We start from the raw sequence: 22,446 nt of genomic DNA, 5'->3' as shown, positions 1-22,446 counted from the left end.
GATTACAACACTGGCAGTTCACTTAGATCTGTGCACAAACAACTTAGATCCGTGCACAAACAACCCATCAGACAAAAGGCTTCCCTTACCCACCCGGTAACTGCTCAACCCTCACATTCCCTCTAATCACTATGCTTAATGCTTCCTACACTGTATATACCACCACTTGACATACGAAGTACTTACGTATTTATCAGGTGTCCCACCCCTGGCTAGAATGTAAGCAGCATTAGGGCAAAACTCCTGTCACTGCTACTGGTCCTGGGCAACAAAGAACAGTCCTTGGCATAAAATGGGTATGGACATGATCCAAACTTACCACTATTTGCTAATAGGGTAACCAGAATTTTCAGATTCTCCATATGCAAAACGGAGGTGATGACAATTCTTGCTTCTTCGGGCTAATCGCCTACAGATGATTCCCCTACTTATAACGGTCAACTTAGGAATTTTTTTTTATTATAATAGGTTTACCAGGACTTAACCCTGTCATTTCTGGAAGAGCATATGAACTTACCTAAGTTCACCTTTATGATGTTTTTGCTTTAATGATGGATTAAGGTATTCAAAGCACTTTTCAAATTATAATGGGTTGGCTGCCAGAGCTGTGGTGCAGCAGCTTAAGCCGCAGCCTGCAGGGCTGGCATCCCATAGGGGTGCGTGTTCTTGTCCTGCCTACTCCACTTCCAATCCAGCTCCCTGCTGATGGCTGGGAAGAAACACCAGCAGATGGGCCCTTTATCCAGATGGGACATCCAGAATCAGCTCCTGGCTCCTGCCTGGCCCAGCCCCAGCTGTTGAAGCCATATGAGGAGTGAACCAGTGAATTAAAGATTCTCTCCTTTTCTGTCTCCCTCTCTTTCAAATAAATAAATAAATCTCAAAAAAAAAAAATTATAATGCTTTGAGCCATAACCCCATTATATGTTGAGAATCATCTATACTCTTCTATCAATACAGAAACCAAGAAAAGAAATATTTAGGAACAATACAGACTTTAAAAGAATTTTAAAAGCTTGGTTTAAAGAAAGAAAAAAAAATGTCAACAACTAAAAATATACATGTTATATCCATTTAGATAGCAGTTATAAGAATTCCCCACTGGTTTGAATGTATAGGTCCCATAGAGCATCCAACTGAGAATTCTTCCCCAATCAATAAAGTAAATAGAAAGACAATAAAATAGCCACAGCAGCTTAAACCAATCATCAGTTTTATTTTTTCTCAAGGAATACAGTCTGGAAGTAACCAATCCAAGGCTAGTGCAGACACTGGAGCCACAGGGGAGGCCAGGATCACCACGACTTTTCTGCAGTGCCCCCCTCAGAACGTGGCTTTCATCCTCCTGGTCACAAGACACACTATGTGTTGGATCTCCTTACAAGCTTAGAAGTTGAGGGAAGAGCAAAGATTAAAACACAGAGAAAAACCCAGGTAAGAATGGCCCCATTTTGAGAACTTTCTCAGAAGCTCACACAGTGCCATCTGCTTGTTTGTCAATGGCCAGTGTTATGGCCTAGTACCAATAGTATGGACTAGTGTGAAAATCTTTTGAGAAAATTTAAAACAGCACTCATCTGACAGCACCTGAATTTTCTTAATATGGAAGATAAGAGTGCATAGTAGGGAAGCAACCTGAAGTATATGCCACTCCTTTTTTTGACAGCAGGCCACAAACATACCAAAGGATCCATGTGATAAAGAAATCATGCTCTGATCACAATGTATTTGAATTAAGATACCAGTAACAAATAGGTACTAAAAAATACCCAAATGTTGCATGGTATACAGCACAATTCTAAATATGTCATTGGTTGAATAGATTATTCAAAAGGAAAATAAGACATTGAGAATGAAGTTATAGTAAAAATCCTATTTACAAACTTTTTGTGATGACATTAAAGGGTTAGAGAAGCATAACCTTAAAAATAAGGACTAAAAATTAACGAGCCAGAGTCTGATCAAAGACTGATTAAGTCCAATCCCATACTCACTGGCAAATCCCACTGGGCTCTTTCTCCCATTGAGACTTTTCATCTGCACACACAAGTGATGGGACTGTGTATGCAACCATTTCCACATGGGGGATATTAGCAGTGTTAAGTCTTCACATGTTTCTTAAAATAACTGCATTGATAATATTTTTAAAATGTTAAAACTTCTCCTGGTGCGAATGCTCATAAGATTCATAAATATCAAGGGATTACCATAGGCAATGATTGACGAATAATTGAGATTGTTCTCAACCTCAGCAATACTGACTCTTTGGAGCACACAGCTGTTTGTTGCGTGTGAAGCCTGTGCATTCTAGCTGTCTTCCCACTCTGCGCCAGCTGCCGCACTTCTCCACAGCTCTGACAACCAAAATGTCTCCAGGCATTCCCAAATGTCCCCTGTGCAGCAAAATCATCCCCAACTGAGAACCACTGCTATAGATCACGTTTGGCAGTTTTCCTATAAAGGGCCAGGGAGCAAGAACTTCAGGTTTGATGGACTGCATAAGGTTTCTGTCACATATTTTTCCTCTTTCAAAATGAAATAACCACTCTTAGTTTGTAAGCCGCCATAAAATACAGCTGGACATTGTTTGGTGACTTGTTATAGATTTTCTCATATTCTTGGATTTTTTTTTTTCAGTGTAAATACAGTGTGACACTAGGAAAGGTCTCCCGATCATTCCATTCAGAGATTCTTCCTCCTGTACTCATCACTCTTCTACCCAGAACATGAGAAATGGTTCCTCTCCTTAACTTCTCTTAAGAGTAAGAGCTGACTGTACATGGAAGTTGTCGCCACAGCACAGACACACACATGCTCTCCACCCAGTCTGCGCTCACAAATCTCCCAAGTGCCGAGAGACGGCGCAAGTCTTTCCACAGGCATCACACAAACTGGATCTCTCCCCAGGTTGCGTGAACTCCCTTGTGCTCAGTAAGACAAGCGCTCACCAGGGCATCTTGGCTTCCTCGGGCCAGGTGTGCTCGTGTTCCCATTCACTGTAGCCTCTTCCATATCGAGGACACAAAGAGCTTCTCTCCTCTGTGAGTCTTCACGTGACTCCTCAGGGAGGAGTGGTCGCTGAAGGCCTTGCCACAGGCCAGGCATTCGTAGGGCTTCTCCCCGGTGTGTATCCTCCTGTGCACGTTCAGGTTGGAGCCAATGCTGAAGGCCTTGCCACAGTGGTCACACTCATAGGGCTTCTCTCCTGTGTGACTCCGCATGTGTGTCTTCAGGGTGGACTGGTTTCTGAAGGCCTTCCCACACTGCCGGCACTCAACACGCTTCTTCACCAGATGGATGCTCATGTGCCTCCGCCGGGACAGATAATCGCCAAAGACCTTGCCACAGGCAGCGCACTCGTAGCGCCTCTCTTGAGTGTGGATTTTCCTGTGTGCGGTGAGGTTCGAGCTGGCGCTGAAGGCTTTCCCGCAGAGGTCACAGCCATAGGGCTTCTCTCCAGTGTGAGAGTTCATGTGTGTCTTCAGGATGGACTGGTTCCTGAAGGCCTTCCCACACTGCCGGCACTCGATGGGCTTCTTGACGATGTGAATTCGCATGTGCTTTCTGCGTGACACGAGGTCGCCGAAGGACTTCCCACACTCTTTGCACTCATAGGTTTTCTCCACTGTGTGGTTCTTCTTGTGCAAATTGAAGTTAGACTTCCAGCGGAAGGCTTTGCCACACTGCGTGCACTCGTAGGGCTTCTCCCCTGTGTGGTTCCTGACGTGCTCCTTCAGATGGGAGGGGTGCTGGAAAGCTTTCCCACAGTCGTGGCACTCGTAGGGCCTCTCTCCGGTGTGCGTCCTCTTGTGTGCGATGAGGTGGCAGCTCCTGCCGTAGGCCTTCCCGCACTGATCACACTTGTAAGGTCTCTCGCCAGTGTGCACTCTCATGTGGATCTTCAGAGCAGACAGGGTCCGGAATGCATTTCCACACTGGCCGCAGTCGAAGGGCTTCTCTTTGAGGTGAGTTCGCGCGTGACTCCTCAGCGCCGAGGGGTCGTTGAAGGCCTTCCCGCAGTCACTGCATTCGTAGGGCTTCTCCCCGGTGTGTATCCGCCTGTGCCGCGTGAGGGAGGCGCTTGTGGTGAAGGCTTTTTGGCACTGATGACATTCATGCATTTTTCTCCCGTCATACACGCTCACGTGTTGGGTTACGTGTGGCCTGTTCCTGAATCCTGCCCCATAATCACGCCGGTGATAGGGCCTCTTGCCAGCAGGCCTTCCCATCTGCTGAGTAAGAGGAGTGTCCAGGCTTAAAACGTCAAACAAGTGAGCATATTCCGTGGATTTCTCCCCAGGAGGAGTTCTTTCCTGTTGGTTAAGAGATGAGTGATGAAGAGGGCAAGTCCGACATTTAGGACAATCCTACAAATGAACCCTATATAAACTGATAAAAACAAAAGACTGCAGATGTAATAATTTGCAGTGCAAAAGCCCCACTCCTGCCCCATTTGAGATCTATGAGGGAACAGGTCAACACTATGCTGTGAGGCCCCATGTGTGCTGCTTTTACAAAGTACGGAATTGAGCCCCAACGCTCAATATCTGAGACAGCGACAGAAACATCCACACACGTGAGGAAGTCGGAAGCTTGGTTCAGGAGTTCCCCCAGCTGATAACACGGTGGGCCCACAGGAACTGCAAGTATGGATCAAAGAATTCAACCAAATGCAGATTAAAGATAGCAGAAGTAAAAACTGCACTGCACTAAAAACATGCAGTCCTTTCGCATGTCATTATTTCTTAGACAATCTGGGTTAACCACTATTTACATGGCATTTCTATTTGATTAAGTAAATTACCTGGAGATGACAAAATAGATGGGCTCTAGAATCATCTAGACATGACTTCAAGTACCTGGGTTATATGCAAATACTGTGTCTTAAGAGACTTGGGAGCCATGGGACCAATCCACTGCAGATACCAAATCTTCTCGGGGAATGCTACTTGCCTGGTTCTTGAACTATTTTCTCAATTCAGGCTGCTCCAGTTTCCTCTAATATTGAAGAACCTGGAATTATCCTAAGGAAATCTTACCATTGTTACACTGCTGGATGTCTGCTTCCCAAAAATATTTTCCATAAGAACTGACCACTTGGTTTTAGATGGAGTCTCCCAATCTGAAAAAAATTGGAAAAGTATTGGTGTGCCAGAAAAAGAAAATGGTAAGATGGCGGTGGCCAAAAGGGGCATATTTCATTGCAAATACTAACTGTATACAAGGAAAGGTGATGCAAAAGGGAAGAACACACAGATGATCAAAACTATCGTTAAGAAATTTGCCTAGATGAGAAATGAGATTGACACTGATAATGGCAGAAAAGAATGATCAGGAAGGTAAAATGTGAAAAAATGGAACAAGCAGTTCACATAGAAATGTTACATTCAAAGATGAAGGGGGCATAGAAACCAAAGGACTAGTGAATAAATGGACAATAAAAACACACAGTATTTTCCAACTTCCCTGGGTTGACATTTCCTAATATACCTCCCTACTATGGTTTGAGAGATTGAGAGAGAGTTTGAGAGAGAGAGAGAATCTTCCATCTGATGGCTCACTCCCTAAATGGCTGCAACGGCTGGAGCCAAGCCAAAACAAAGCCAGTAGCTTCTTCCAGGACCCCTACATGGGTGTAGGGGCCCAAGCACTTGGGCCATCTTCTACTGCTTTCCCAGGCCATAGCAGAGAGCTGGATTGGAAGTGGAGCAGCTGGGACTCAGCACCATATGAGATGTTGGCACTGCAGGCGGCAACTTTACCCACTATACCACAGCGCTGGCTCCAAACCTCTTTCCTTCATACATTATCCAGCCTCAAGTATTTTGTTACAGCAACAGGAAACAGACTACCACACTCCCTCCACCCCAATCACCCAATAGAGGTGATGAGCAAAAGCATTTCTGTTTGTTGGTGCTCACTCACCTGGACAAGTGTCTTGATGAATTCCCCTCTGCTCCGTCCTTGGCTCCTCTTCTTGTTCCAAGTGTGAGATGAGGCTGGGTTTGCCAACCTGATATCCTAGACAAGGGGAAAGATACATACTTAGGAAGGACTGGGTGAAGGACAGCCCCTTCCATCAGACCAGCGTCAACAGCCTGGTCTTCTGTACTCTGAAGAAAGGACAAGTCTGACTCAGAAACAGCCAACGGACAGTGCCAAATTCCTAAGGAACACAGCCAAAGTCTCATAAAAAACAAAGGCACACATACCTATGCTTTTTGTCCTCCGAAAGAATGGTGTTTCTTCTCAGAAAGCTATGCCTAAGGGGCTGGCACTGTGGTGCAGCAGGTTGAACCACCCCTTGTAATGCCAGCATCCTACATCAGAGACCTAGTTGAGAGTCCCAGCTGCTCTGTTTCTGATACAGCTCCCTGCTAATGCACCTGTAAAGGCAGCAGACAGCGCAAATACATGCACTCCTGCCACCCACATGGAGACCTGAATGGAGTTCCAGGCTCTTGCCTTCAGCCTGGCCCAGCCCTGGTTGTTGCAAATTGACGATCTCTCTCTATGTCTCTCCCTCTCTGTTACTCCACCTTTCAAATATATAAATATATAAAAATATATTTCACAAGTATATAAATATATAAAAAAAGAAGAAGAAGAAATCTATGCCTCTATAGCCAAGCTTGACAGATACTGGAGAACCTCCAAAGGTGGATTTGACAGTCAGGTCTTAACATGCACACAAGATGCCCTGAGGGTGGTCTGCCTGTGTGCAGCTGTGTTCTGAACCCCTCCTACTTCCTGGGTCACAGCAAGTACTTCAACACAAACATCTGATTACCTGACTCATGCAACTGAGGTATCTGTCCACTGATGGACGGATAAATAAAACTTGGTATCCATGCATGTTAGAACATTATTCAGCCATAGAAAAGAAAAAAGTCCTGTCGATTGCCAAGAACATGAATGAAACTGGAGGACATTATGTTCAGTGGAATAAGAAAAGCACAAAGACAAACACCAGACATTCTCACTCATCTGTGAAAGCTAAAATGTTGATCTCGGAAGGGTAGGCACTTGCTCCAGCAGCTGGGATGCCCACATCCCATGGCAAAGGGCCTAGGTTTGAGTCCCAGTTGTATTCCTGACATCAGCTGCCTGCTGATGTGCATGCTGGGAGGCAGGTATGGCTCTAGTTACCATGTCCCTGATACCCATGTGGGAGACCTGGATTGGGTTCTCAGATCCAGATTTTAGCCTGGCCCTGTCCTAGTCATTGTGGGCAACTGGGGAATGTGCCAACAGAAGGAAGCTCTCATTTTTTTTTCTCTCTCTCACAGATAAATTGAAGTTAGAGATGATCTCACAGAAGTGCAGAGTTCCAGCAGTGGTCACTAATGCCTGAGGAGGGAAAGAAGCGGCACAGAGGGAGACTGGATAGAGGCACCGACATCTAGTGTCCTACAGCATAGCAGGGTGAGTACAGTCTGTACAGAATCAGGAGAGGAGTTTGAATGAAGATCCTAATACAAACCACACACCAATGTTTGAGAGGAAAATGTTATCACTCAGATTTAATCATTACATGCCATGTTGCATACCATAGTATTTAAGAAAGTTCATGAAAACACATATTATAAAAAAAAAAAACTGTACAGTTTGATCCCCAGACCTTAAAGAAGGGGTGACTAATCTTTTTCAGTAGCACTGTCTGGCTACAATATAAATCAGAGGACCAAGAATCATGGTCAGAAAGTGTGACCTTAAATTATAATATGATTTTACAACTGTTTTTCCGTGGGCACAGTAAATAGAAGTCCCCTTTTCAAACCAAACTAAAAAGGAGATGAGAAGCTTCACTGATGACCTCAAAAATTTATAAATAATTTGTATAAGTTGTTTGATCTTACCTGGAATGACACAGTTCACACAGACACTGACCAAAGTCACAGAGACAGTGTTAGAACATGCCCATGACTATAGATATCTAGCTCAGGTGACTCTGATATTAGAAAGAAGCTTCAAAAATTATGGATGGAATCCAGTATCTTTAACAGAGCCCAGGAGGAAGGGGGCAAGCTAGGCAGAACGAGGAATGCCAAGGAAAAACTGTATTTGGGAAAAAAATTTATAGCTTTCAATTTTTCGCATCAAAATAAGACGTCTAATCTAACTTTCCAGGAACTTTTTAAAGTATCCTCATTCATATATCAAGTTATCTCGGTACCCCACAAACATGTACACATTTGTGTCAATGTAAAAGGGAGATTTAGTTCCTGGGTGTGAACATGAAGGGCTGACCCGGACTCACCTAGGGACGTGAGGTTGCTGTAGTTCTCCAGCATCACATCTATGTACAGCTTTCTCTGAGAGGAATCCAGCAAGGGCCACTCCTTCTCCGTGAAGTCCACAGCCACATCCTGGAAAGTCACGGATTCCTGAAACACCACACACATTTAGGGGCTGTGAGGGAACTGACACAGGACTTCCAGGTGGCTGCTATGGGTCCCAGCACTCACTCCAGGAGCCAATCTCTAGGAGAGACCCTGTCCCCGCCTCACATCACTCATTCAGTTATGACAAGGGACAGAATCTCTGCACGCCCAGCTCTTAGCTTCATTTCTCCTACCACTTTGTAAGCACCAGAGAAACGTGTGCTACATCAACTGTTTCATTTCCCCTGGCTTCCCTGACCCCACAACCATCTCCCAGGATTCTCTGGGCCCTGATCACGCATCCCTCAGCCTAAATGGAAACGTACACAATCTCAACCCGTGGTAATGAGGGATTTTAGGGAGTGTCTCCCCTACCCTAAGTGCACCCTGAGATCTTCTGTACCTGGGAACCAACACTGGGTGGTGTATGAGGCTCCAGACCACTGCAAACAAACAGGTCCAAATTCTGGGGACAGGAATGGTCTTGTGAAGGAGAAGGAATTTCTGACTCCTGGGGAGAGGCAGGATCCTGAGTGGACACAGCTAGAGAAGAGAGGAGTCATGACAGTCAAAGCCTACCCTGCATCACAACCCCACAAATCAGGAACTGATCTACATTACAAATACATGCATCCCCAAACATCTCTCTCTCTCTCTCTCTCTCTCTCTCTCACACACACACACACACAGAACTAATCTGAGTATGCACATCCCCAGTTACACACACACACACATAAACTGATCTATGAATATGTACACCCCCAATCAATCTCTCTCTCTCTCACACACACACACACGGCGATGGGATATATTAGAATCAAGCCTAGACATAAAAATTTACATTTAATATGCAACTTATTTACATAGGCTCAAAGTACCTTCATACACTACTTTCAGTGCACTTGTGTTTTGACTGGGACCTGTTACCTGAGATCAGACTGCATTTTCTCAATGCTGAGACCGTTTTGGATTTTGGAGGATTTTCAGGTTTTGGACTAGGGATGCTCAACCTGTACGTATTCCCAACTGACCGCTGAGGCAACTGAAGTTCCTAGACAGAGCTGAGCCCATGCTCAAAGCTCTCAGGCTACGTCTCTCTCCCAGGCACAGCCAGCAGGGGCCCCTGCAGCTCTGTGACCCCTCTTCCACTCATTCATGCTCTCTCCTGCAGCCCTTCCCGTGGCTGTATACCCTCTACCTTGGTGGAAGGCACAAGTCACTTAAGCTCAATTTCTGAGAGCATGCGTTAACACAAGAACTTACCAACTGTGGCAGAGACACCAAGAGCTGCCATCCTATGAGAGTGACAGTCAATCTCCCCACACAAGCAGGGCCTGGAAATCAGTAGGCTTTGCTCTGGCTCTCACAGGACTCTGCAAGCTGCACCTGTAGGGAATGAAAGAGCACCAGGAGGAGTCAGAGGCCAGCTGGGCCTCCTGCTCACTAAGGACAATGCCATTTCCTCTTCTGAGCAGCAACCTCTGTCAGATCCTGGACCTCTGTCTCAGGTAAGACCTCTAAGCAGTGAGGCTGGGGTCCTGATCTGCCTCAGCCTCGCACAGGATTCAGATTACACTCTTCCCAAGTGACTTGTCACCAAGCCCAACTCTGTGAACGCTCACCCCTTAAACACGCTGGCCCCAGGGTCCAGCATTTGGCCTAGTGCATCAGACACTGCTTGGGGCACCCACATCCCTCATCAAAGCACGTTGGTCCAAGCTCCTGCTCTGCTGCTGATTCCAGTGTCCTGTTAATATGCACGCTGAGCTGCAGCAGGTGACTGCGCAGGTAGCTGGGTCCATGTCACCCACATGGGAGAGATCTGATTGAGTTCCTGACTCCTGGCTTCAGCCGGTCACAGCCTCAGTTGTCATAGGCATTTGAGGAGTGAACCAGCAGCCAAATCAGGAGCCAGGAGCTCCACAGGGTAGCATATGTAGCAAGGACTTAAGCACAGCCCTGGCTGCTGTGGCCACTTGAGGATTGCACTAGCAGATGGAAGATCTGTCTCTCTGTTACTCTACTTTTCAAATAAATGATAAATATTTTAAAATATACACGCTGAGAAATAATATACAGTAATTTTACAGCTTACTATCTTGAAAATCAAAATTTACAGATGTAAATACTAGACAGATTGACTCTTGGTACTTTTACTGCTATTTGCCCAGCATTTGTCAAGCAAACACAGCCAAAGCCATAGAGATGTGAGAGCACTATGTGCCACTTCCTGTGATTTGTTAAGCTAACACAGAACTTCTCTATGTCCTCCATGATGTTTCTGCTTTCAGTGAACTAGATGAAATGTCCCAGGGGCTAGAAGGGAAGAATATGACTTTTGCTTGCAAGGGGCCGGCGTCATGGCATAGCAGGTAAAGCTGCCTCCTGTGACATTGGCATCCCACATGAGCACTGGGTCATGTCCTGGCTGCTCCACTTCCAATCTAGCTTCCTAACAGGCTGGGAAAAGCAGCAGAACATGAGCCAAGTACTTGGGCCCCTACCATCCATACAGTAGGCCCAGATAAAGCTCCAGCCCAGGCCGTCGCAGGTATCTGCAGAGAGAACCATTGGATGGAACATTCTCTCTTTCTTTCAGATAAATAAATCCTCAAAAAAGAGAGAGAGATAAGATTAGGAAGAAAGTCATGGGGGAGTAGGGCAGAGGAAAGAAGACTGAATCACTTCTGAGTTCAAAAGGAGAGGGAAGGAGCACAAGCAATTACTGCAAAATACAATCACTACAGATTTTTTTCACTTCAGAAGGAAAATTGAACAAGCTGAAGAGAAATTAAAAGAAATGCTAGACATAGTATCACTGAACCAGAGAAGAGCAATGGTAGAAAGAACATCTTAGCAGCACCCAGAGGAAGAAGACACCATCTTTAAAGCAATGGCTCTCAAACGTCAAGCTGCATCACAGGCACCTGAAGCTGACAGCAAACACTATAATTTTCTAATAAAAACAGCTCATGGGGCCAGCACTGTGGTGCAGCGGGTTAAGCCACTGCCTGTGACACAGGCATCCCATTTGGGCACCAGTTAGAGACCAGGCTGCTCCACTTCCTATCTAGCTCCCTGTCAATGGCCTGGGAAAGCAGAGGAGGATGGCCCAAGTCCTTGGACCTCTGCACCCACATGGGAGACCCAGAAGAGGATCCTGGTTCCTGGCTTCAGCCTGGCACAGCCCCGGCTGTTGTTGCCATTTGGGGAGTGAACCAGCAAATGGAAGATCTCTCTGTCTATCTCCCTTTCGATAGATAGATGAATAGATAAAATACCTCACATTGCTAGGCCTCATCCCCAGAGCTTCCAATTTTGGGGGTTCAGAATCTGCATCTCTCAGTGGAACTTCACAAGTGACGCTGATGCTGATCAGGATACTTTTTTTTAAACTGACTTATTTATTTGAAAGGCAGAGTTACAGAGAGGCAGAGAGAGAGAGGAAGAAAGATCAAATTTGCATCTGCTGGCTCACTCCCCAAATGGCCACATCAGCTGTAGCTGGGCCAATCTGAAGCCAGGAGCTTCTTCCAGGTCTCCCACATGGATGCAGGGGCTCCAGTGCTTGGACCATCTTCCATTGCTTTCCCAGGCACATTAGCAGGGAGCTGGATTGGAAATGGAGCAGCCAGGACTGGAACTGGTACCCATATGGGATGCTGGCACTGCCACTGATGGCTTTACCCGTTACACCACATCTCCGGTCCTAGGATAACACTTTATGAACCACTGCTGGGGGCCGGTATTGTGGCACAGTGGGTTAAGTCACTGTAAATAATGCCAGCATTCCATACCTGAGTGCTGGTTTGAGTCCCAGCAGCTCTGCTGCTGATCCAGTTCCTTTCTAATGCACCTAGGAAAGCAGCGGAAGATGGCATAAGTGCATCAGAGATGAAAGATCTCTTTCCGTCTCTCCTTGTCTCTGTCACTCTGTCTTTCAAATAAATCTTGAGAGTGGGAGTGTAGCACAAGAGTTAAGACATCACTTGGGATACCTGCATCCTGTAACAGAGTGCCTGGGTTTTGGAATTCCAGCTCCACACCCAATCCCAGCTTCCTGCAAATGAGCACCCTGGGAAGGCAGCAGGTATTGGGCTCTTGCCACCCATCTGGGAGACCTGGATTGAGTTTCCAGCTCCTGGGTTTGGTATGGCTCAGCCCCAGTGTTGCATGCATTTGGAGTGAACCAGTGGGTGGGAAATCTGTCCCTCTTTCAAATAAATAGATGTCTAAGAAAGAATCATTATTTAAAAGCAACGAGCATTAGACTGACAGTTGATTTCTCAACAGCAATAGGAGGAGACAAAAGACAGTGGAACATCTTCAAGGATTTAGAATAAAATATAAAATACTGGGATGAGCACTGTGGCACAGTAGAGTGAGCCACCTCTCAAGACACCTGCACCCCCTACTGTGGTGCTGGTTCGAGTCCCAGCCACTCTGCTTTATATCCAGCTCCCTGCTAACGCATCCTGGGAGGCAATGGGTGTTAACTCAGGCACTTGGGCTCCTGTCACCCACATGGGAGACCCAGATGGAACTCCAGCTCCTGGACCTGTGTCACTCAGCCCTGCCAGCATCTGGTGAATGAACCAGCAGATGGAAAATCTCTCTCTTTGTTGCTCTGCATTTCAAGTAGATGAAAAAAAAAATTTTAAATATAAAACTGTATAACCATCTACATGTCCACTGAGAAAGAAGACAACACAATAATATTTTCAGCTTTCCACTCACATGACAGACATTCCAAAAGATGTATTTCAGGAAGAAAGAAAAACCAAACTAAAATGTGCAAGAACCAAAGAAAGTGGAAAATATAGGTACAAAGAAGCAAAAAAAAAAATGACTGCAATAATCTGAGGTTCAAAAAAAATATAGAACTAAAATGTAAGAAAACTATGTAAATTAAGAGTGCTAACATGTATCAGAACCTAAAGTTAATGATAAGGCATGGATAAAAATGCATAAAAATTGTTCATGGGGCTGGCACTGGTGCAGGTCAAGCTGCCACTTGCAATGGCGCTATCCCACATCAGAGTGCCAGTGCCAGTCCTGCCTACTTTTTTTTCTTTCTTTCTTTCTTTTTTTTTTTTTTTGACAGGCAGAGTTAGACAGTGAGACAGAGAGACAGAGAGAAAGGTCTTCCTTTACCGTTGGTTCACCCCACAATGGCTGCTGTGGCTGGTGCACTGCGCCAATCTGAAGCCCGGAGACAGGTGTTTCCTCCTAGTCTCCCATGCGGGTGCAGGGCCCAAGCACTTGGGCCATCCTCCACTGCACTCCCAGGCCACAGCAGAGAGCTGGACTGGAAGAGGAGCAACTGGGACAGAATCCGGCACCCCAACCAGGACTAGAACCCGGGATGCCAGCACCGCAGGCGGAGGATTAGCCTAGTGAGCCGTGGCACCGGCCCTGGCTACTTCTGATCCAGCTTCTTGATAATGCACCTGAGAAAGGAACAGAAGATATTTGGGCCTCTGCCACACATGTGGGAGATCCAGATGAAACTCTGGGATCCTGACTTTGGCTTGGTCCAGCCACTGCTGTCTTTGGGGAGTAAACCAATGGACAGATTTCTTTCTTCCCCTCCCCCGCAACCCCGTCATTCTGCTTTTCAAATAAGTAAGTCTTTAGAGAAAAAAAAGACAAAGAAATCCACATTTTCCCCTCATGCATTCAATACACAGTGGCCTTTGTAGACCAGGAATCATAAGGTATCTGAAATACATCAGGGAGGCCAGTGCTGTGGCATAGCAGGCAAAGCCACCACCTGCAACATCAGCACCCTATGTGAGTGGCCAGTTCCTGTACTAGCTGATCCACTTCTGATCCAGCTCCCTGCTAATGGCCTGGGAAAGCAGTGAAAGACGGCCAAAGTGTCTGGACCCCAGACATCCACATGAGACACCTAGAAGAAGCCCCTGGCTCCTGGCTTTGGCCTGGCCCAAACCCTGGCCTTTGTGGTCATTTGGGGAATGAACCAGAGGATGGAATATCTCTCTTTTCCTCTGTCTCTCCCTCTCTGAAATACTTTCAAATGAATAATCAAATCTTTAAAAAAAAGAATATCAATAAACAGATATGGAAAGAAGAGGGTAAAAAACATTCACTTGTTAAAAGCCTACAGCAATTCACAGGGAAAACTCTTAAACCAGGAATAAAAAGCTTACTTAATCTAATAAAAACCATCTTAACGATTTCATCTAGCAAACATGAAAGTTAATTCCTTTCAAGTTCAGAAAGAAAACAAGATTGCCTAGAGTTTGCTATCCAAACTCCAGTTTAGGTCAGTCTGCCAAAAAGAGAAAACATGTATAATTCAAAAGGAAAGTGTACATATTTACTTAGAGATGTTGTCCCTGAAAAACATCCCCCCAAAAAAAGAAACAAAAATTAAAACAATTCTAGTAAGCTTGCTGAATCCAAATTCAATAAACAAAGCAGTCAGAAAAAAAAAAAAAAACTAATATCAAAGCAACAAAAAAAATATAGTTCCTAGGAATAAATTTAAAAAATTAATGTTTTTTTGGAGGCCCTAATAAAACTTCAGTGAAAGGCCAAAGGCATAAATAAATGGACACAACTCCATTCAGGGAATACTCTAGCATGACAATATTCTCAATATTCACACAGACACAGGGTTTTCAAAAAGTTCATGGAAAATATGGTTACAAAAAAACCATGAATTTCAAAACTCTTTGCATCAAGAGAAACCTAATTTTTATTTTATTTACTTTTCAAGATCTATTTATTTGAAAGTTAGACAGAGAGGGGCCAACATTGTAGTGTGACAACTTAAAAAGGTGCCAATTCAAGTCCCAGCTGCTCCACTTGTGACCCAGCTTCCTGCTAATGCACCTGGGAAAGCAGTGGAAGATGGCCCAAGTGCCTGGGCGCCTGCACCCATGTGGGAGACCGGGATGGAGTTCCCAGCTCCTGGCTTCTGCATGGTCCAGTCCTGGCTGTTGCCATTTTGGACTGAACCAGCACATGGAACACATGGAAGATGGGACCTCTCTCTGCCTTCCTCCTCTGTAACTCTGCCTTTCAAATAAAACAAGTATTTAAAAAAAGAGAGAGGGAAGGAGAGGAGGAGAAAGAGAGAGAGACAGAGACAGAGACACACAGAGAGCGAGCCTCTATCCACTGTTTTGTTGCCCAAATGGTCACAACAGCCAGGTCTGGGCAAAGGCCAAAGCCAGGAACTCCATCCTGTCACCTGAGTGACAGAGACTCAAGTACTTGGCCATCACCACTGCCTTCCAGGCTCATTTGCAGGAAGATGAATTGGAAGCAAAGTACCTGGGGCAGTGCTGGCTTAACCAGCTGTGCCTCAAAGCTGGTCCTGGAAATGTTACCTTTTTTTAAAAAAGATGCCGGCGCCGTGGCTCAATAGGCTAATCCTCCACCTTGCGGCGCCGGCACACCGGGTTCTAGTCCCGGTTGGGGCGCCGGATTCTGTCCCGGTTGCCCCTCTTCCAGGCCAGCTCTCTGCTATGGCCAGGGAGTGCAGTGGAGGATGGCCCAGGTGCTTGGGCCCTGCACCCCATGGGAGACCAGGAAAAAAAAAGCACCTGGCTCCTGGCTCCTGCCAGGATCAGCGCGGTGCGCCGGCTGCAGCGGCGGCCATTGGAGGGTGAACCAGCGGCAAAAAGGAAGACCTTTCTCTCTCTGTCTCTCTCTCTCACTGTCCACTCTGCCTGTCAAAAAAAAAAAAAAAAAAAAAGATTTATTTTATTTATTTGAAAGACAGGTTAACGGGGGGAGGGGGGTCTTCCATCTGCTAGTTCGTTCCCCAGATGGCCACAGCGGCCAGAGCTGTGCTGATCTGAAGCCAGGAGCATGGAGCCTTTTCCGGGTCTCCCATGTGGGCGCAGGGGCCCAAGGACTTGGGCCATCCTCTACTGCTATCCCAGGCCACAGCAGAGAGCTGGATCAGAAGAGGAGCAGCCAGGACTTGAACCGAGGCCCATATGGGATGCTGACACTGCAGGCCAGGGCTTTAACCCGCTGCACCAAAGCATCGGCTCTGAAACGTTATCTTTTAATTCCCATTTGCCATAAACTTTTTTAAGTACCTGCAAGGATTCAATACAATTTTTAAAAAGCCCAGAAGGTGGAACCTCACAAACTACCCTCAAATTTATGTCAAGGTGTTCCTGAGAGAGCAAATACCACATTTCTCAAATGCTTTATTTGCAGCCTCTAAATTACAAATGTACTCACATCAATATGGGGGAAAAAAAGGATGACAGAAAACGATCCCTCTGGGGCCAGGGCTGCAGCGCAGCGGTTAAAGCTGCAGCCTGTAGTGACGGCATACCCTAAGGGCACCGGTTCAAGTACCGGCTGCTCCACCTCCCATCCAGCTCTCTGCTATAGCCTGGGAAAGCAGCAGAGGTTGGCCGGAGTACTTGGGAGACCACACGGAGTCCCAGGCTCCTGGCTTAGGCCCGGCCGAGCTCCAACTATTGCCCGCATTTGAGGAGTGCACGCGGATGGAAACTCGATCCAAGATGTTGACTGACTCTCAAGTTCAAAAGGCGATGTGGGCCTGAATCTTACATCTAAGAGCTACTTTCAGGAGTGTCAACTAAAGAAACATTTGAGGTCACGTATATAGGTATTCGAGCCAAATGCGAACGAAAAGACGACCAGTTTGCTGCTATTCACGCGGGTACGAGACAAAACCTACAGCAGGGCAGAAGCGAGGCGGTGTCCCCTCGCTGTCCCCGGCCCCGACCCCCACCAGACCCCGCCGCCCGCGCCCAAGGACACTCGGCCGGCGCCTTCACAGCGCTGACTGCGGGGTCTAAAACACGCGCTGCGAGCCCGGAACCCCGTTATTCCTCTCCGCTTAGTGGGCCTCGCGCTCCCTCACGGATGCCGCGGGTAAAGGGTTAAATGATGCAGGCCGGGCTTACACGACTCGGGGTACAATCCGGGATGCAGAGGCCTCGGAAGCTGGTGCCAAGCATGAAAAAGCTCATGCGGAACATCCAACCGCGGGGAAGCGGCGGGCCCCCGACGGGAGGAAGGAAGCCACCGCGGACCGCTCATCTGCCCATGTGTCTAGCAGCAATCGCCTCCGGGGGTAATGGCTTCCGCTTCACTTCCGCCTTTTAATCTCGCGGGACTTCATTGGCCGTCAGTAACCCGGAAGCGCGGGACAGAATTCTGGGAAATGCAGTTTAGACGCTTTGGTGGGCGCAGTGGCCTTACCAAGGTGGAATTGACATGGTGCAGCACGATTCCACTTTTATTGTTCAGTCCTCAGCCTTCTTCTCATCCTATCATCATTCACTCAGTGTTAGGAGTGAAGCTTACTGCTGTAAATACAATTTATACACTCGAAACTCTAGCCACAGGTCTACCTCTACCCGGAGTTAGACAGCCTGATTCTCCTTTCCATTGTTTGATGGACAGGGGGCTCCGTTACCACTGAACCCCATCAGTGTGTGCTTCTGAAAAATAAGAATCTTCTCTTACAAAACCACAGCCTAGTTTTCAACTTGAGCAAATTTAGCATTGATGAAACTTTCACATAATGTTCCCTTTGCATTCCAGAGCCTTCGTCCTGGTTTCCATGGGGGAGGAGTGGACGAAGCAAGGTGGGCAGGTTTAAGATTGGCTGGTTAGAACAATTTCAAGAGACTCTGGGGCAGAGAGGGCTGTCTTAGTGTCTGGTCCCTAATCCCAGAGTGCTTAGGGCAGCTAGAGAGTACAATAGCAGAGATGGTTTAGGGTGTGTGCTGTGCACTGAATGGTTTGTATGTGACAGGCATGCCCATGGGTCAGTTTGCTATCTCTTGGAATTAGCTAATACCTAGATGGGCAGCCTGTCCAGGGCTAGCCAGGACCCAAGATAGCAAAGCCACAGAGTCAAACCACAACAAGCATGGTCAACATAGCAGGAGTGTGTGGTTTGAGCCACAGGTTTTTTTTTTTTTTTTTAAGATTTATTTATTTATTTAAAGTTAGAGTTACACAGAGAAAAAAGAGAGGCAGAGAGAGAGGGAGAGAGGTCTTCCATCTACTGGTTCTCTCCCCAGTTAGCGATAACAGCTGGAGCTGCACTGATCTGAAGCCAGGAGCCAGGAGCTTCCCTCTGGGTCTCCCATGCAGGTGCAGGGGCCCAAGGACTTGGGCCATCTTCAACTGCTTCCCCAGGCCATAGTAGAGAGCTGGATCGGAAATGGAGCAGCTGGATTTCGAACCAGTGCCCATATGGGATGCTGGCACTGTAGGCTGTGGCTTTACCTGCTATGCCACAGTGCCAGCCCCTGAGCTACAGTTCTACAACCATTTTAATTAAAAACATGATTGCATGATAAAAATCTGTTCTCCAGGGAGTCAACAAATTCTCGCCTAGATTTTCATAACCCCTTCCAATTGTCCTCATTAAAAGTGAACAAGAGAAGTAGGCACTTAGCCTAGTGGTCAAGATACCCACATGCCACCATCAGAGTGCTTGGGTTTCATTCTGGGGTTCAGCTCCTGACCCCTCCTTGCCACCAAGTGAGGACTCTAGGAGGCAGTGGTGATGGCTTCAAGCAAATGGGTTCCTGCCACCCATCTAGGAGACCCAGATGGAGCTGCTGACCCCTGCTGCAGCCCTGACCCAGGCCTGGCGGCTGTGGGCATTTGGGAGTGGAACACTGAGCCGGGGGAAATGTTAGGTAAGAAATTAGACATTAGCCTACTTGTGTGTGAGGGCAGGGAGGGGGCAGAGAGAGTGGGGTGCAGAGGGAACCAAAATCTTCAGAAAGGAATATAACAGCCTTGGAAACAGCCCAGTAGTTTATACTACAAAGTCCTGCCCATACCCCAGTAACTTTGCAGGTGGTCCCAGTCTCCCCCCGCCCCACAAAAAGCCCCCAGAACAACCCTCTCTGCTCAGTAGCAGATTGGTTCCCTAGCCTGGGAGCATTGGGCAATAAAACCTTCTCCGCCTACCTCCAAGGAGGTCTCCCTAGGGAAAGCTGCTCTGCCAGGTGCCCGGTGAGCTACCCAGTCTGATAGCACTGCGTAGTGAAACTCTGGGAGGATTTTTACCTAATTCACATTCAGCAAACCTCTGTCCTGGAGAAGAGAGGGGAGAAGAAGGAGAAACAGCAGACCCCATTCCCTGTAAGCCCACACTGAATAAGGGCTGTACGCTCAGCTCTGGGCTCTTTCCTGAGCCACCCACCTGGTCTGTCTGTTAAGCCATGTGACCTTTGCTTTATCCAGCCTGAACGACGGGGGACTCTCAAATTCTGTCTCAATGGATTGTGGATGCCCTATGCCATCAAGCCTTGCTGCTTTGCTTACCACTCCTCTCTGATGTCTGAAGTCTTTCATGCATGAAGACAAGAACCTATTCTACCCATTTCCACTAACACATGGGAGTGCTCTCTCTCACCACACTTCAAGTAAATATTTTTTAAAAAAAATCAGTAAAAATCAACAAGATTTGAACGTGATTAACAAACCTGATCTATGGGACATATATAAAACAATGTATTCAATAATTCTAGAATGCACATTTATTTTTAGTACAAATTCAATATTTGCTAAATTTGGCCATAAGTTCTGTGTAAGACCAATTTTTAATTTCAAAGAATTAAAGTTATACAAAGTATGTTCTTTGACCACAGTGCAACCAGGCTAGATATCAATAACAAAGCAGGGAAAGAATTCCTCCATGTAGTTGGATATTGAGAAATTCAATTTTATATAACACATGGATTAAGTAGGAAATCTCAATTTTTTTAAAGATTTATTTATTTACTTGAGAGGCAGCGATATAGAGATGGAGAGACAGAGAGCAAATTCTTCCAACCACTGGTTTACTCCCTAAGTGGCTGCAATGGCTGGAGCTGGGCCGATCCTAAGCAAGGAGCCAGGAGCTTCTTCCGAGTTTCCCACGTGGGTGCAGGGGCCCAAGGATTTGGGCCATGATGTGCTGTTTTCCCAGACCATCAGCAGAGAGCTGGATCAGAAGAGGAGCCACCAGGACACAAACTGGAGCCTTTTAGGGATGCAGGCACAGAGGGCAGAGGCTTAACCTACTATACCACAATGCCAGCCGCATAAAAAATATTTTATCCAAATATACTTCTCTATTCAGATTCCAACAGAAGTGAAACAAAATAAAGATGATTCAAAGAGGAGAGGATAAAGTAAAAATTGAGTTAATCAATATAAAGGTATTTCAAAAATTCATGGCAAATGAAATTAAAAAGATAACACTGGAACAAGTATTTGGGCCAGTGGCTAAGACAATGCTTAGAATACCAGCATCCCATATCAGAGTGCCTGGGATCAAGACCCAGCTCTGCTCCCAATTCCAGCTTCCTGCTAATATGTACCCTGGGAAGCAGCAGGCAGTGGCCCAAGTTTGGGTCTCTGCTGCCCATGTTGGAGATCCAGATGGAGTTCCCAGATCCTGGCTTTGGCCTGTCTTAGCCTAGCTGTTATAGACACTTGAGGACTGAACCAGTAGATGAAAGATATTCTCTCTCTCTCTCTGCCTTTCAAATAAAAATTGAAAAAAAATTTAAATAACTTTAATAAATAAATTAAGGAAAAGGCAGGATTTCTGGTACATCCATTATTTCATTCCAACTAGAACCTCATTCCCAAGGCAATTGACAGAATCATGAACAGGAAAATGCACCAGATGAGTTTCCCCCAAGTTCCCTTCTTATGCCTGCTCCTATGACTGTAGACAAAGGGGTTCATCATAGGAGGGACCATCATGTGCTTCCCTGAGGCCACCGTGGTCTTCTTGGGAGAATCAGTCACAGCAGCGCTAAGGTAGACCCCAGTAGAAGTCCCACAGAACAAGGAAACAACAGCTAGATGAGATCCACCGGTGGAGAAAGCCTTACTCTTCCTCCAGTTGAAGAGATTTTTCAGGATGGAGGAGACAATCCAGGTATAAGAGAAAATGATTCCAGGAAGAAGACCAGAACCCAACAGTGGGTGGTGGCTACATATGCTATGATGGTGCAGCTGAGCGTATCAGAACAGGTGAGTTTGAGGAGCCCTGAGTAACAGAAGTAGGGAATTTTCAGTCTGTGCAGAAAGACGCAGCACCATTCGAGTGTGGAGTAGGGCATTCATAAAGGTAAAGACCAAGTTCACAGAGGTGGCAGTTCATGATGACCCTGTAATACAGTGGGGTGGCAGATGGCCACGAAGCAGCCATAGGCCATCACAGTCAGGAATAAGTAGTCCACACACATAAAGACCAAGAAGGAATACATCTGAATATGGCAGCCTGCCTGTGTGATGGCATAAATCTCTGATTGGCAGCATCTCAGGGAGTTGGAGTGGAGATGCAACAGATGTTGAGAGAGGACCGGTTACAACAGAGGAAGAAGCGCATGAGCACGTGGAGGTGGGAGTCTGAGCAGACGACCAGGATGATGGACAGGTTCCGGGCACCAGCGTATGTGGACAGGGACAGCCCAAAGAGGGCAGTGGCTAAGGTCTGGATCCTCTCAGTGGCCCCGAGGGAAGGAATTCTGCTACAGCTGTTTGGTTTTCTGATTCTATGCTGCTGATACGGATGGGATATTGAGACATGAATGACAACAAAATGGACATAAGCGGTCTTTTGTCTCTGCTTTAAGCCACAGCAATATTTAAACAGTTCCCTCCAGGCCCTTCTGTTCATGCCTTCTTTTCACCTCTAATTTGTTTTTTTTTTTTTTTTTTTTTTTAGAGCTCAACAAAATAAAATAAACAACTTCATAGACAATAAAAAGGGGGGATTGTTTATCTTTGGCCTTTTAAATCATATCATACAAACTACTTAGAGTACACTAAATACTTACACACACAAAAAAAGTTACTGGAATGCATGCAGTAAGATTGTGGGTTTTTTGTGGTTTTTTTTTTTTTAACAAGGTTTTTTCTCCTTTGAGATTTTAATGAATATGATCACACCACAAAGTCAGAAGTAAGACAGAGAGTGCACCAGAAGATTGGTTTGTTCATCCTGAGATCATTAAAAATGGATGGCCCCCAATAATAGCTATAAAAATATAAAACATAAAACAAAAAAAAC

General features: G+C 46.2%; 1 protein-coding gene across 2 annotated transcripts; it reads right to left on the bottom strand.

Annotated features, from left to right (window-relative positions):
- Window positions 1–1,196: 1,196 nt before the first annotated feature.
- Window positions 1,197–17,517, bottom strand: ZNF317 (zinc finger protein 317). Of its 2 annotated transcripts, XM_089316344.1 has the most exons (8): window positions 17,312–17,517; window positions 15,962–16,087; window positions 9,648–9,770; window positions 8,788–8,927; window positions 8,261–8,387; window positions 5,926–6,021; window positions 5,040–5,122; window positions 1,197–4,313 (listed from the first exon to the last, which is right to left on the bottom strand). In XM_089316344.1, exons 3-8 carry the CDS (start codon window positions 9,676–9,678, stop codon window positions 2,994–2,996), a joined length of 1,797 nt encoding a protein of 598 aa, XP_089172470.1. In that variant the 5' UTR covers window positions 9,679–9,770; window positions 15,962–16,087; window positions 17,312–17,517; the 3' UTR covers window positions 1,197–2,993. The 2 variants fall into 2 exon arrangements, with proteins under 2 accessions (XP_089172470.1, XP_002722960.3); XM_002722914.6 differs by lacking the exon at window positions 15,962–16,087 and having other exon boundaries at window positions 17,312–17,511.
- Window positions 17,518–22,446: the final 4,929 nt, after the last annotated feature.

Source organism: Oryctolagus cuniculus, chromosome 16 (genome assembly GCF_051225735.1).
Source record: "Oryctolagus cuniculus isolate XC-2025 breed Fujian yellow rabbit chromosome 16, ASM5122573v1, whole genome shotgun sequence".
Lineage (NCBI taxonomy): Eukaryota > Metazoa > Chordata > Mammalia > Lagomorpha > Leporidae > Oryctolagus > Oryctolagus cuniculus.
This window is presented reverse-complemented; position numbering and strand designations above follow the sequence as displayed.

Coding starts and splice junctions, on each gene's coding strand:
- ZNF317 (XM_089316344.1), bottom strand. CDS start 9,678: ATGGCAGCTCTTGGTGTCTCTGCCACAGTTG. Junction 6,022..8,260: donor CAGCAACCTCACGTCCCTAG/GTGAGTCCGGGT, acceptor CCCCTTGTCTAG/GATATCAGGTTGGCAAACCC. Junction 4,314..5,039: donor CATCCAGCAGTGTAACAATG/GTAAGATTTCCT, acceptor CTTAACCAACAG/GAAAGAACTCCTCCTGGGGA.